Source organism: Charadrius vociferus, unplaced genomic scaffold (assembly GCF_000708025.1).
Source record: "Charadrius vociferus isolate BGI_N301 unplaced genomic scaffold, ASM70802v2 scaffold828, whole genome shotgun sequence".
NCBI classification, from domain to species: domain Eukaryota; kingdom Metazoa; phylum Chordata; class Aves; order Charadriiformes; family Charadriidae; genus Charadrius; species Charadrius vociferus.
This window is the reverse complement of record NW_009649708.1, coordinates 1,100,927-1,116,138: the sequence shown is the minus strand read 5'-3', so window position 1 is coordinate 1,116,138 and position 15,212 is coordinate 1,100,927. Positions and strand designations below refer to the sequence as shown.

Below are 15,212 nucleotides of genomic sequence, written 5' to 3'. Positions count from 1 at the left end.
CAAGGGGGTGGCTGAAGCAGAAGTCAGTTCTAACTTGCTACTATCAGTATACTCTTTACTTTTTGGATATTATCATAGAATCACAGAATGGTTTGCGTTGGAAGGGACCTTAAAGATCACCCAGTTGCAAGCCCTCTGCCATGGGCAGGGACACCTCCCACCAGCCCAGGTTGCTCCAAGCCCCGTCCAACCTGGCCTTGAACCCCTCCAGGGATGGGGCAGCCACAGCTTCTCTGGGCAACCTGGGCCAGTGCCTCACCATCCTCAGAGTGAAAATTTTTTTCCTATTATCTAATCTAAATCTCCCCTCTTCCAGTTTGAAGCCGTTACCCCTCATCCTATCACTGTATGCCCTTGTGAAAACTCCCTCTCCAGCCTTCCTGTAGGCGCCGTTCAGATTAGAGACAGGAAAGCACATACAGTCAGAGCATGAAGAACTACTGCCCCAAAAAAATACAGCCTATAGATTCATACATAGTTCAAACCCTTATGCTACACAACAGCAAATCTCTACTCACTTTTTCCAGGTCTAGCTCCTTCAGCAATATAGTTGCATTCTTATTAGCTTCTGCAGCCTGCTGGTCTTTCGCTTTCACAATTGTCTCCACACACTGGTGACACTTTTTCAACAGGTCCTGGAATGCAAACTTGTCTTACTTCCTCCACAATAAACTAAAATTGAGGAGTGAGACCTGCTCTACAAACATGAGATTAGCTTCCCTGTATTCATAAACATACAAACTATTTCAACAGGACTCTAAACACTGATTTATATTTTTAAGTTCTGTATTAAAAAGGAGACTTGCACAAACCTCCAAATCAAACATGTTTGCTCAAATGTATAAGCAAATACGTACATTCAGTTTTCAAATACTTAAGAATTTCTCATGAATATTTTTACTGAAAATAAGGGGCGATGTCTTTTCCCGAAGTTAAACTCACCTTGTCAGTTATTGTTGCTATGTATCGCATGCATTCAATGTCTGAAGGAAACTGGTTAACTTCTTTCACTAGGAACTGAACTACTTTCACGTGCCCCTAGAAGAGCAAAGAAAATTCTAATCTCTTGTATACAATTGTCAACATTCGTCATCAAAATACAAGTTTGACATCTCTTAGTCCAACGCAAAAGACTAAAAATAAGCAAGAACATTTCTGGTAAGCTGCTGTTTGAGAAGAAAGGTAGGTAGTGTTTGCTCAGTGTTGTCACAGTGGCAAAGACAAGCTCTCCCACAAGTAATTTTTTATTTTAAAATACATAGACCAAATGAGGCCCAAGGGCAGAGGCAGCTGTTCCTGTTCTTAGTAACAGCCAAGACCACCCTCTGTAGATCCCACCTGTCACCCCAACTCACTCTCTGGCCTCTCGCAACACGAAGCTAACTTAGACTGTCCAATTACAAGGTAAGTCTGATCAGGGAACTGAGCCACCTGAATGTTATCCTGGCAAACATTCCTCTGCTGCTGGATCCACTCACCGACGAGGTACACCATGCAACCACACAGAAAGTACCCAACTGTTGCCTCTGAAGTTATTTGAAAGCAATTGGAGGGACAGCAGTGGCGTGCTCAGTATTGCTATTTGTCAAAAAAGCTGTAGGCTTATTTGATATTTTGTTAAAGGCAAAGCAGTTACTGTTAATCAATTCCTCTGCTATAGCTATGGTCCTTGCATCCAACACCATAACTAATGAAACCATCACAAAGCAGTGTTCTTTCTGCCAAGAAGAAACCATGGTGACAAAAAAAGCTGACTACAAAGTGTCCTGCTCAACAACAAATTAAGAACAGAACAAGAGAAGCACAAAGGAATCAGGACAGCTTGATACAGACTGGTATTTTGTTCACCTCAAAAGCAGGACTGAAACAAGCACTACAATCTGCAGAAATTTAGAGGGGATTATGGTAATCATGAGAAAGTGAAATCTCAAACAATGAAAATTTATTATTTCCAGTTATACACTGTCCAGAAAATTAACATGGTTTACGAAATGAAGTTTACCTCTCAAAAATTAGATCTGTGTAAAGTACACAGATTATGATTACTCTAAAGCACACATTTTATGAAAAGAGTAATTTTGCTGTGTTATATTTGATTCTTCCAAACCCAAGCATTCAGATTTAAGACCCAATGAGAAACTCTGTTCTGAAAACATTTAGCATTGAAACAGAAAATTAAGTTGGGCTCCCACCTTGCGAAACGCTGACATGAGAGGTGTAATTTTCCGATTATCTGCAGCATCCACATCTGCTCCTGCTTGCACAAGCAACTGAACCACATCATAGTGACCACCATTAGCTGCCAACCACAGAGGCGTGTTTCCTTTCTTGTTACGAACGTCAATATGCGCTCCTCTAAAACAGTTCAGGTGTGATCGAGTGAAACAAGGCAAAGGTGGAAGTCAGGAAGATCATGAAAAACCAGAGTACAACTGGATATATAACTTTAATTACTGATATCTAGTGGCTAGAGAAATTCTGTCCCTGAAATCTGCTGTTTAAGTTGCAACCTAATGACACAGGGATTATTTAAACTTCCCTTACAGAAACAAACACTCACCTGCTGCAGCCTACCACACCACAGCTATGCAACTAGTAACCGTGGGTCCTGTAAATTGTCATTAATGTGGTGACTACCCACAGTCCCTGGAGATTTTAGCGGCGCATAGGGTTACGCTTGAAGACCTCAAGAGCTACTTGCAGGCTTTGTTCCCCCAAGTGACAGCAGGGAAATGTTCATGTGGCAACTGCTAGATTAATACACAGCCAACAGAGCTGCCAAGCCAGACACTGTTTGCTTACCTCGTCCCAGCTGCCTGCTTAGCTTAAGTAACACTGGAGTAGCAGGGTACTCCAGCATCACACTTGGAGAGCAGAGAACAGACACAACATCCTACTTCCAAAGCTGCCCATTCCCTTTGCTCTCAGATGTACAAGGCAACGTAAACAAGGGCTCCCTCACTACAGAGGAATACACCTATGGAACAAACGTGCTGCTAATAAGAAGAAATAATTTACCGATTAATCAGGAGCTCACAGAACTTGTAGTGACCCTTATCTGCTGCAATTGTTAAAGCTGTATCTCTTGAGGAAGGCACAGGAGGAGCATTAACATCCGCTCCTTTATCAAGGAGAACCCTTCCAACCTCTGCATATCCTCCTGAAGCTGCTTCCATCAGAGGTGTGAGACCAGTCTGTGCAAAGAGAATGAGTTACACAGTGTGAAATTGTACAATATACTTTGGATGAGACATAAATGATTTCTACACAGGGAAATATATATTTTTTTTTTATTTAGCTGCTTATATTTAGTTTAGGAGCCTAACTTCAAGCAGTGTCTTTCTCAAACAAAAAACCAAAACAAACCAAAAACCAACAAACCCAACAAAACAAAACCAAAACCCAAATATTCTCTTGGGCTTTCATTTATACAAACCCAGGCAAACTGTTGAGTAAGTACCACCAGATACCTGTCTGAACAGCAAAATCAAAGTTTACAACAGGATCTCTAAAATAGAGGTTAGAACAGATTCAAATGAAGACATAAGTGTTTCTATGAAAATGCTCAGAAACTGGCTTTGTAGCTTTTCTCTAGCCTCCCTTAGCGCTGAGACTGATTTGGCCCAACTTAGTTGCCAGGCTAGACTGTTAAATAAACTTATACCAGCTGCTAACATGCCCAACTGACCATTTGAGAGCTGGCTTTTATCCATATCCCCTTTTCTCCAGCCACAGTCATTCCAGAAGCAGGCGGGGTAGACAGACACAGCAATTATTTCAGCAGCCTTAGGAGTAACCAAAAATTCCTTTGTGCTGGGGAAATCAGTCTGGCTGTCTACACAAGCTTTAAGCTTGCTTTATGGCAGGAGACACAAAGCTGTCCCAGAGTACCAAAGGATGGGACCTGTGGAGCATTTCAGAGGCACAGAAAGTCACAGTACTGAAGCCACGGGTTCGACAGCAACGTAAAAGCTTTACAAAGGTTAATTGCACTACTTCTGTTGTAGACAAGAAATCCGTTCTACATGAGAATCACTATAAGCAACACTATTCTCTTTCTGCCTAGACTTAACTCATATGTAAAAATATGTATATATGTTCTGTTAATGAGTATCACGTCAAGCTTAAACCCAGAAAGTTTCTCAGTACTACAGAACAAGAGTCCATCTGAGGCTCATTAGGAACTCCGAAGGACTAGTCAGCTTTTTCCCTAATGCAAAAACTTCATTATGAATGCTTTTCTTTTTTCTTTAAAAAAACAAAACAAAACAAAACAAAAAACCCAACAAAAACCCCACAAACTACAACTTATTTCAGAACATTTAGTAAGTCCTCTGAGCCCAGAGAGGCTCCAGGTAACAGGAAAATTTGAAGAAACTTGATGACTCCGCGAAATCACCTGTTAGAAATAAGTCATAAGGAAAGGCGATTCACACCCTTACCTTTGCCCTGTGCTCCACATTGGCCTTCCTGTCCAAAAGCAGACTGACCACCTCTGCTCGGCCCTGGAAACAGGCCAGGGTGAGGGCCGTATTCCGGTTGGTTTCAATTTGGGCATTAATATCAGAACCCATATCAAGCAACAGTTTCACGGCAGGGACGTGGCCATTTATAGCAGCGAGCATCAGAGGAGAAATACCTAGCTTACTGCCAGTCCTAAAGGGAAAGAAACAAACTGCATTTCCCAGAACCAGAGGAATGCTCTGGGAAACGTAAGTGTATTTAAAAGGAACGCAATGTTTTGTTGTAAGCCAGAAAGGAACATGTAACACATACAAATATAGACACTGACCTAAAATACTAGCGGTTTTGAATTGATTAGAAGAAATCAGAACAACTACATGCAATAGACAACTAACATTTTATAAACAATGAAAATACATTTCAGCTTTCAGACATTCAGATGGCTGAAGTACACACGTCTTAAACAATGTATACTAAAAATCAAGGCTGCATCTGATCCATTTAGAAAAAACATGCTACCAGCACAACTGCAGTTTTGACTTTCTCTATTGATACAGTATCTGTAAGTTTTCTTAAAATGACTAAAGAGGAGGCTTAAGAGACATAGCTGTGTAAATTTGTTCCTCTTATTGAAAAAGACAGCTTCAAACAAACACATAAAGCTGCCCTGAGTGCTCTGGCTGGTTTCTTTACTCGATTCTACTGGAAATAGTTTGACTTCTAGATCCCTGAATGGTGAAAAAGGGGAAGGGAAGGAAAAATTTTGCAAACTATAACAATCCCTTAACATTTAGGTATAAAGTTGGTGATAGTTAAAGGCAATTTAAAAGCACTACAATAACATGAACATAAAGGATAATATCAGTGTAGAAAGGCTGCAAGGAGGTCTGAAAGCACTGGAGACTCCAACCTATGTCTCAGTAGGTGGCTAGCAATGGAGTATCTGTACTACACTGCAGTTCATCTGGTGTACACAGCACCTTGAATTAATTACCTTGAATTAATTTCAGCCCCGGCATTGAGAAGAATTTTGATGATATTAACATAGCCACCAGATGCAGCAAGGCTTAATGGCGTATAATCAGACACATTCCTATGTTCTTTATTTGCTCCCCGGGCCAACAGCAAATCAACAACCTGAAAAGACAGCATGCACATTAGAAGACATACTGTGGCCTTTGCTATTATCCAGGAAGCAAAAGGATGTTATCACATGTTCAAACCTTCCAGTATGCTATCAGTTTCCATTGTCAACAGATAAGATTCTACAGGAAAACTTCTATCCTCTTCTGTTTCACTTTTGTATATGTGCTGCACAGACTTAGCAATTGATTAATACATCAGCTAATCTGCATGGGTTGTAGCAGCTCAGCACTTGTCTTCCAGAAAGATTATTTTCCCTAATCAAAAATGCAAGGCTTTAAAGTGAAGCTCTTCCTGTGAATCTCAAGTTTGCAAACAAGGGATCTACCCAACTCCTATAAGTGTCTCACACTGTTTGAGTGGTTCTTTCAGAAACTCCCACAACTTTAATTCAAATGATACTTGAGCCAAGTTTGACCATCTGTATTATACTGTCTTTCCAACAAAACACATGGTAAAAATCAGACTGACTGATGTTAATGGAACAACCATGAGGAAGGACTTCTCTCCTTCATCACAAGCTGCTTTAGAGAAATAAAGGAGGGAAAAATTAAAACATTTCTGGTGATGTAGAGCACTTCAGTGGGCCTCATTTTACTACTAATATAGGCTAGGTGATTTTCAAATAAGCCAGAAAAAAGGCTGCCTCATAAGTTGCTAAGCCAGAAACATAAAAGGTAGATTCTGGCCTAAGGGAAAAAAAATAAAGAAGAAGAACAAAAGACTTATGTATTTCAATAAGTAATGCTATCACGGGGCCACAGTGATCTCTCTTATTTGTGCACAGCACCTTTACTGTTAAAGATCTGCAATTCAAAAGTCAAAGTTGAAACTTACCAATTTTGGCCAACTATTTTAATTCTTACAAGTTCCAAAACTTACCACTCCCGTCTCTGGCACAGAGCCCTTTGCCATCCCCATGCCAAGCTAGTAGGCCCATGACTGAAGTAGGAAGGATTTAACAAACTTTACTTGGGGAAGAAGAAAAAAAAAGCTGAAACGTTCTTGAAAGACTAGTATAATGTGCCCTGCATTGCACCTGCACTTACCAACCCTGCACATTACCACTACAACTGTGTACTGCCAACCCAAAATTACAGTTTTTGGCTTTATGTGCCTGCACCCGCTGTTTTAGTTTTGAGAATGGGGAGGATGCATAAGGGAAGTGTTTAGTGTATAGAGTTATTCATTAAACATCGCTACTACTTATCTTGCAAGGACACACTGACAGAAGAAAGACCACAAGTTATAACAACCATTAGCTAACAAAACTGGGATAGCCAAGGGAGAAAAGAATAAATTCCCTTTCCTCTTGGATGAGAAAAAAGACTTAAGTTACCTATACTTAGGTTAAAAGCCTTCCAGAAAAAGGATGACTTATTATACCATCAACAAAAAAAACAATGTACAAAAATCTATCTACAAAAAACAATTCAAACCCATTGAGGACAAATATGTCTGTACCTCTTGGCGTCCACCGGAGCATGCCAACGAAAGTGGAGTATCCTTTGTGCGCTCAGACTGTGCTTCTATATCCCCTCCTTTGTCTAGTAGAATTTCTACTACGCCAACATGTCCAGCAGTTGCAGCCAGAATCAAAGGCGTAAAACCTAGTAACAAGAGGTCATGTTAAAAGCAATCCTGAGAACCTTGAAAGTATTCTTAGGGAGTAGAAATGCACAAAAGGGGTAATTCATGATGACTTTATTGATCAGGCATGTCTTCCTCAGACTGGGGGTATCCTGGTATAGGTCACAATCTCAGGCCCTTTCCTAGCACTCTTCTGACCCTGACACATCTAGGCACTGATTTCAGCCAAATATCATTAAAGGCTTTTCAAAAGAAATCTAAACAGTATTTGCACTGGTCAGTTTGGATTAAGTTCCAACCAACTCATCTCTTTAGAGAAGTCATGGCTTTCCACTTAACTCCTATTCAATAAAGCTCCAACTAGTGAACACATCTGCACTGCACATACTTATTTCCAGAGGTCAATGTGAGTTCCAAGGAGAAGGGCATGGTGGTTTTGTTCTCTTAGCTCTAAAAAGATTTGAGATTCTGCTGAACTCTGTTTTTGGGAACAATATGACACACAACCAGACAACTACTTCCCATTAGCTTCATCAGCCAAGATTTGATATTTACCCCGATTAGATGCTCTATCTAGAATGCTAAGGTCTTTTGTAGAAGGTGAATCATAAAGTCAAAAGTGTTTCACATTTTGCAAATCTGCTTAAGATATGACTCAGATCCATTTCCTTTCGAAAATACAGACAGAAAGGCACGTACTAACACTGGCTTTCTACGGCCAATATTTCTACGTGAAGTGCAAGAATGCAATTCTACATTTTTGCAAGTGTTGTTAATTTTGTGAAGCAAAGAATCCCAAATCCCAATTAGAAATTCCCTGTTTCAAGTTGTAGTTCATGGTCAAACTGTTTTACGGTTTTAGCTTACCCTTCTTGTCTCTGTGTTCAATATTGGCACCACGTGCTATCAGTACAGACACAAGTTCTTCATGACCTCCTGCACACGCAAGGGTCAGAGCAGTGTCGTGATTACTTTCAGTCTGCGCGGTTGCGAAGAAAAAGAAGCAGATATTAAAAAATTAAAAATACTTTAAGAGAACATTAACATTTTCAAGGCAATACTAGATTTAAGTTTTTCCTTTGGCAAACCCACACAAACCCAACTGCAACTACTCACGTGTGCATCGATGTCAACTGAAGGATACATAGGGAGCACCGACTGCGAGGGCACATTGCTGGCTGCCTGCGAGCACGGCTCTGGCGTAGGGGATTCGGTAGTATGCGAGGAGCTAGTGGAGCCACTGGGCACTCTGCTATTCACAGCTGAAAAGTAACACCATGTTATTAATCTGCTCTTAGGAACGCCACATTTTATATGAAAAATATTTAGTCACGTAAAACTGCAATGGTCTAATAGCAATACAGTAAAGGGGAGGAGGGGGATGGGACAAATTATGTGTTCCTAAAACCAAACAAGTGGTGTCTTATGCAAAGAAGCTTTCCAGCAGTCAAACAGTGTAAGTATCATCTCCAAACTGCATAAAGTTAGACAATAATTTTATGAATTAGTCTGTATGCATTACGAGTATGAATTATGAAGATTATTAGTCACCCTTTTCAAATTGTAACCTTCACTGTTAGTGTTCAATCATATGCTCAGTCTAAACAGGCAAATGATTTATCGCTAAAACACAAACCTCATGTTCAGAAATACAGTCTCATTCCGAAATTCAGAAGCTTTTCCACGTAAAGGTTAGCGCACACCCAGTCTCCAGAAAAGGTTTTCAAAGCAAGATGACTGACGGCAACATACACCATTTAATCATGTCTCAGAGTCAAAACAACCCAGGAAGGGTGGAATAGAAGCAGACAGGAGGGGGCAGTCAACAAAAAAAAAGAAAGCTAAAAACTGTCTGTGGTCCCTACAATTTATTCTGATTGATCCTTTGTAACCAAATGACAGTCTGAGGGGAGCCCAGACAAATCTAAGGTTCAGTTGGGATTACTTGTCAGGAAGGTCTAACAAACCTACGACCAGTGATGTACTGTTAACTATAGCAAGCCATGCTAATATAGCGGTCAGATTTGACATGTATTGTCACTGCTGGGTTGCCAAATTTCTGCACTGTGCATCCTCATTAGACAGAGTATCTGGTTAGCTTTAAGTATTCCAAAAACACACAGTATTTTGTAGTATTCCTGGAACACGCAACTGATGGAAAACACTAACAACTGCAGGTAAGAAATAAGCAACAGCATTTTGCTTTTGTCCAAGTGTTTCAAGCAGTAAGGGAAGATGAAGGATGAAGTCAAACCTGCGTACGACTTCAAGAGAAATTTCTGCAAACCTTTCTCAGCTCAACCTGCCTGATTCCATTGACAAATTACACACCAGCAATTACCAGGTTTAGATGGGTCACTTCAGCTTGGTTCTGGAAACATGGTGGGGCTTGCCACTGAAATTTTGGGAGGTGACAGTTTTCATGTGTCTTTTTTAAGTAAAGCACATAGGCAGAAAACAGCCCTAACATTTGCCTACCATATTTAAGCAACAAAGCATTGTACCTAAAAATCAGAGTAGATTTTTGCTTCATGTTACAACCTTCCCAAGCAAACCAGGTTTGTATTAAAAGTTTCAAATATAAAAGCTCCCACACTTCAACTACTTACTATGGATTACCACTTATAGCAACAGATGAGCATTAATTAACACAATACAGTTGTCTTCTTGCTCAGTGTACTGAAGTGCAAGACAGTAATTGGATTTCTAAAGATTACTCTTTCAATAATACAAGACACCAAATCACCCTTTTAAGGACTTACTTTAAATCAAACTGGTTCCTTGAGAAAGACGCTGGCTCAATGCTTTCAGATCTTGCAAATACAGATATAGCTAAAACCATGTGCTTGTGCTGCACTGACAAAGCAGGGTGCACCGAGGGACTCCCCTTCCACCAGTTTAAGGGTCCTTAATGCAATATATTCAGTGTTGCTGTTACAGGTTCCACAAGTTCTCCACATTTCACGACCATGACTGGAAATGTCCAACTATTTCTTGCATACTTCAGATTTTCATCATGTGCTTGAAACATGCAAGTGTGCACTAAGCACTTCATGTGCACAATAACAATGTCAAATGTGAGAGAGAACACCAAAGGCAGTAGAAATGCAGATAAACCCTGTGCTGATACCCCAAACTCTCATTTAAAATAAAAATCTAATAACAAATAGTCCTACAACACCCACTGATTAATCACCCCCTCAATAACTACTGAGTTTACAATGCTGCAGGATTTTTTGAAGTGGAATTTTCTATTTTCTTAGTGTAGCTGACAAGCTGGCCCAACAGAGCATCAATGTAATTCGCATGGAGCAAAGGACGACTGAGAACTTCTACCTCCAGTTTCATGGGGCTGATTTAGCTCAGCCTAAATTACACAACAACTAGGTTTTTAACTAAAGATGACCTTGCAGCATTGGTTCCAACACCAATGCATACATTTGTATGAAATCGGAGTTAACTTGTATTTCCCCAAGTCCATTTCTGGATTACCAACCCCAGTCATGGGAGGTGGGCCAGCTACTGCTCCTGCAAAGCCCATCCAGGGAGCCAAGGTTGTCCTACTGATGGGACACAATGGGAGAGCAACCTCTCTGCTGCCTCCTCCTGTGACTCCAAGGGGAAAGGCTAGGTAGAGGTCATAAAAACAATGGGGGGGGGGAGGCAGGGGGCAGGGAGGTGGGACGCAGACACAACAATCACCTGCAGCATCTCTATGCCACACTGCAGGATTTAACAGACTAGAAAAATGCGTGGCCATCCCCTCTGAGAAGACAGAGGGGGAACTTTCCAATGTGCAGACTGCTTCCTACTCAAAAGGCATTTTGTCTTTTCCCTGGGAATGGTACCAATAAACACACTAATAGCCAGGCATTGATTAAAAAAACAAATAAAAATAAATTTTCACAATGTGTAACTCAGATCTTTACAAAATATGTATTTTGTGACATAAGTTTTGGATGTTTCCAGAGACTTCAATATTTTAAAAGACTTATATTAAATAAAAAAAAAAAAATGACTCCCCACACAACAAAATCCACGTTCCTCACATTTAAGACGGGTTTGCAACTTTCCTAAGGGAATTCCTTTGAATCTGTGTGAAGTGGAAGACAGGTCTCCAAAGACACAGATGACTTTTTCCCCAAAGTTATGAAAAAATATCACAGGAACCATAAGTAAAACAAAAGGAAGCAAGAACTTGGTATTTTATCTAAGTATGACTCTGGAGGCGTTGGCAGAACCTCAAGCAAGCAGCTCGGGATGAGTTGCAGTCTGGAACTTCATCTGCCTAACTGTTGCCATACCGTGAGTACGGACGTTCAGCAATATGGGACTTGGATTTCACTTCCCCTTTCCTCAAAGGAACTGGGATTTTCAGGACAAAGGAAACAATCCTTTTTCATGACTGAGCAGTCTTTCAGCCTGTCCATGCAGCTGCTCGGTAATGTATTACTGCACAGAGGTTTTTGCACATTGGTAACTGCGTCTCGTTTTCTGAGGCACCATTTCTCACTCCGGATTATGCTAGTAACCAGTTTTACTCCAAACAGCAATCCTAAATACAGTAACTAAGATATCACCTTCCAAATCATGACCTTAAAATACCACGATGCTCTATAACCAACCACAACCAGAACTTCAGAGCCAAATAACCACAAATAAAAGTTTCTCAAAACACACCTGGAATTTCAGTATACAAATGGGAGCACACAGGAAGAGAGTCAGCCAGAAGCACAGAGATGCCACCTCCTGATTACAAATACCACCCCAGTAGAACAAACAGGAATAAAAATATCCCAACTAGAGACAAAACCCAGCAACAAATTCCTCATCTTGAATACCCTAAAACCAGCAAAAAAGCCTAAATTCAGATATAGCAAACTAAGAAATATACTACAGTAAATGCATAGTATGAACTGAAATGAAATTCCAGCTATGCAAGATGCTTCAAGAAACCAAATGCGTACTGAGTAGTGAAAATTACATGCAAAATGTCCTCTTCTATTGAAAGACACAATCCAAAATAATTTATTGCTTTCTCACTCTAAACTGCACAACTTCTGTACTTCTTTTGTAAACCAAATTAAAATTTTTACTGTAATAAATCACACCTTCAAAGACAGGATTAGTTGCAGGATTTTTGCTTCACAGAATGGTCAGGGTTGGAAGGGACCTCTGGAGATTACCCAGTGCCACCCCCCGCCAGAGCAGGGGCACCTCCAGCAGTTGCACAGGACGACGTCCAGGCGGGTTTGGGATGGCTCCAGAGTGAGAGACTCCACAACCTCTCTGGGCAGCCTGTTTCAGTGCTCTGCCACCCTCGAAGTAAAGAAGTTCCTCCTCAGGAAGTTCCTTAGATGGAACTTCCTATGTTCAAGTTTGTGCCCATTACCTCTTGTCCTGTCACTGGGCATCACTGAAAAGACTGTTCCCACCCACCTGGCACCCGCTCTTTAAAGATGGATAAGTATTGATAAGATCCCCCCACAGTCTTCTTTTCTCTAGACTAAAAAGGCCCAAGTCCCTCAGCCTTTCCTCATATGAGAGATGTTCTAATCCCCCAATCATCTTTGTAGCCCTTTGCTGGAGCCTCTCCAGCAGATCCCTGCCTTTCTTGAACCGGGGAGCCCAGAACTGGATGCAGTACTCCAGATGTGGCCTCACCAGGGCAGAGTAGAGAGGGAGGATGACCTCCCTCGAACTACTGGCCACACTCTTCTTGCTGCACCCCAGGATGCCATTGGCCTTCTTGACCACAAGGAGACATTGCTGGTGCATGGTCATCCTGTTGTCCACCAGGACTCCCAGGTCCCTTTCCACAGAGCTGCTCTCCAGGAGGTCAGCCCCCAACCTGTACTGATGCATGGGGTTATTCCTCCCCAGATGCAGTACCCTACACTTGCCCTTGTTGAGCTTCATAAGGTTTCCCTCTGCCCAACTCTCCAGCCTGTCCAGGTCGTCTGGACAGCACATCTAAACCAACTCCACTACATACATCCAAAACGTTCTGGAGTGGAAAGAGCTGCTTCATTTTGAGGTTTTACCTGACTTTCCGAAGGTTACTCTGTTACTTCTGTGTAGCTTTATGAAAGAGGGGACTCATGTACACATCTACCACTGACTGACTGCCAGCGAGACTTCCAGCCTTTCGCATCTTGACATCGACCATCTCAGCACCTAGCAGCTGAGAAATTCTACCAACAGACTAGCAAGCTAAATACTCCAGTAATATATTTTGTTACAATTAAGTCAGACAGCAAAAGAAAGATTTGAGGCTTTGTAGAAATGCAAGTTCTCCCTTACAACTAGTCTCAGCTAAGGCTTTGACAAACCTGCCTCTTACATGGCCACTGGTGAGAGCAACAGTAAAATGTATTTCAGTGCTGATGGAAAAAACAATAAGATTTTTGTTCTTCTAAAGCAGACACAATACAAACTGGAATACTCAGAAGTAATAAAAATGTTCATACCTCTTCAAACTGGAAGAGGGGAGATTTAGATACCTGGTCTGGTGGGAGGTGGAGTTGGAACCAAGGAGTGGTTCCAAGGAGTGGAGCCAAGGGAGTTGGAACTGGATGGTCTTTAAGGTCCCTTCCAACCTAAACCACTCTATAATAAACCAAGAGTCACTCCACACCATTACTGCAGCTCCATCAATGGTACCGTGATCTCGGGGGACACTTCAGCGGCACTCCTCCAGGGGACAGACTTCCCGCCCACCAGACACAACCCTGTAACATCTGGCATCTGTAGCACGCATGTAAAAAAAAAAATCACATCTCGCAACAGTTTCTATGGCTCAAAATTTCTGTACAAAATTAAGGACTAATAGGCAAGTTTGTGGAAAAAGGTCAAGTGTGTTTTAAATACAGATCAGAGAGTTTGGAGTATGAGTATACAGATTTAGTTTGGTTTTAAATGCAATTAAATTTGAGATACAGCAGGATTATAATTTACACAGGCATCACTCTCTTTTCTACAGACTAGATTTCAAAAGCGAGCAAAATACCTAATTCTCTTCCAACAATTTCTTGGAGGGAGGGAGGTAAAACAAACATGAATTTCAGAAGAAAATATATTTCAATAAAGCAACATGAATACATTTTTGCAGAAGCCTCTGGAACTGGACAGCTAAAGTTTCCTTGAGTTGTGTTTCTGTAAATATTGTAGAAGAGCATGCTTTTGTATCAATTTTTGAAATGAGTAAATCTCATTTCTTAGCAAAAAGAATGCCTTTAATTACTTAGCAAAACCAGTAAACAGCTGCAGAAAATGAACCAATGTCTATTCAAGGGGGCTTTTTAAATTGTTTTTAAGATAAAGTTTTTCTGGTTGTTTGCAATCTTTTCCAATGGCACAGTTCTCGCACTCAGCTGACAGGAGCAGGTTTTCATTCTGGCTGCACTGACTATCAGAGATGTAATAAGCACCTGCTTGCTGTGAAAGGGCACACACCACATGGTCTTGGGCGGGAGACATTAAACTGTGATCAACAGCAACTGCTCCAGAGATTAAGCCCTTGTTGATCATGTTTTGCATTAACAATTCAAATTTCCCTCCTCACACACTCCAGTATTAAAGCTTGAGTAATAAAAATCAAGAACAATCCAAATGCATTTTTGTTTTAGTGTTGGCTGCCTACTCTGAATAGCACTGTGGATTGACGGAGGGAGGCACACCATGCCAGAACAGGGGGGACTACGACGGGTTCACTGTAATACAAGAGGATTTCTTTGAATTCCACTGTACAGCTGAGGGAAGCTGATGCAACACAACACATTATTCCACCAAGTGTGGTTTCCCTGGGAGGTTGCAAAGTTGCAGGTCGTCTCGACTGGCATGAGCCTGATGCAATTATCGTTCTAAAAGTTCACAGGAATGGCTCGCAGAAGGTCTTACTGCAGGTTTCTACAGCCCTGAAATGAACTTTAGAGGACAGGGCAGTGACACCACAGAGGCCGGGGGGTAAGGGTGGGGGGGTGGGGGACGCAAGGAAAATAGGGGCTGAGGGGTCG

The 15,212-nt window shown here is 41.3% G+C and overlaps 1 protein-coding gene across 1 annotated transcript in view; it reads right to left on the bottom strand.

The window, feature by feature from the left end:
- The window catches only part of ANKHD1 (ankyrin repeat and KH domain containing 1), a 106,158-nt gene that overhangs the window by 19,757 nt on the left and 71,189 nt on the right, over positions 1-15,212 (bottom strand). Inside the window, exons 17-25 of the mRNA XM_009890698.1 lie at positions 8,314-8,459; positions 8,065-8,176; positions 7,072-7,217; positions 5,459-5,601; positions 4,443-4,656; positions 3,019-3,194; positions 2,193-2,355; positions 943-1,038; positions 519-635 (exon numbers count right to left, since the gene is read on the bottom strand). Coding sequence (XP_009889000.1) covers positions 519-635; positions 943-1,038; positions 2,193-2,355; positions 3,019-3,194; positions 4,443-4,656; positions 5,459-5,601; positions 7,072-7,217; positions 8,065-8,176; positions 8,314-8,459 — 1,313 coding nt within the window. The remainder of the gene's footprint in view (positions 1-518; positions 636-942; positions 1,039-2,192; positions 2,356-3,018; positions 3,195-4,442; positions 4,657-5,458; positions 5,602-7,071; positions 7,218-8,064; positions 8,177-8,313; positions 8,460-15,212) is intronic.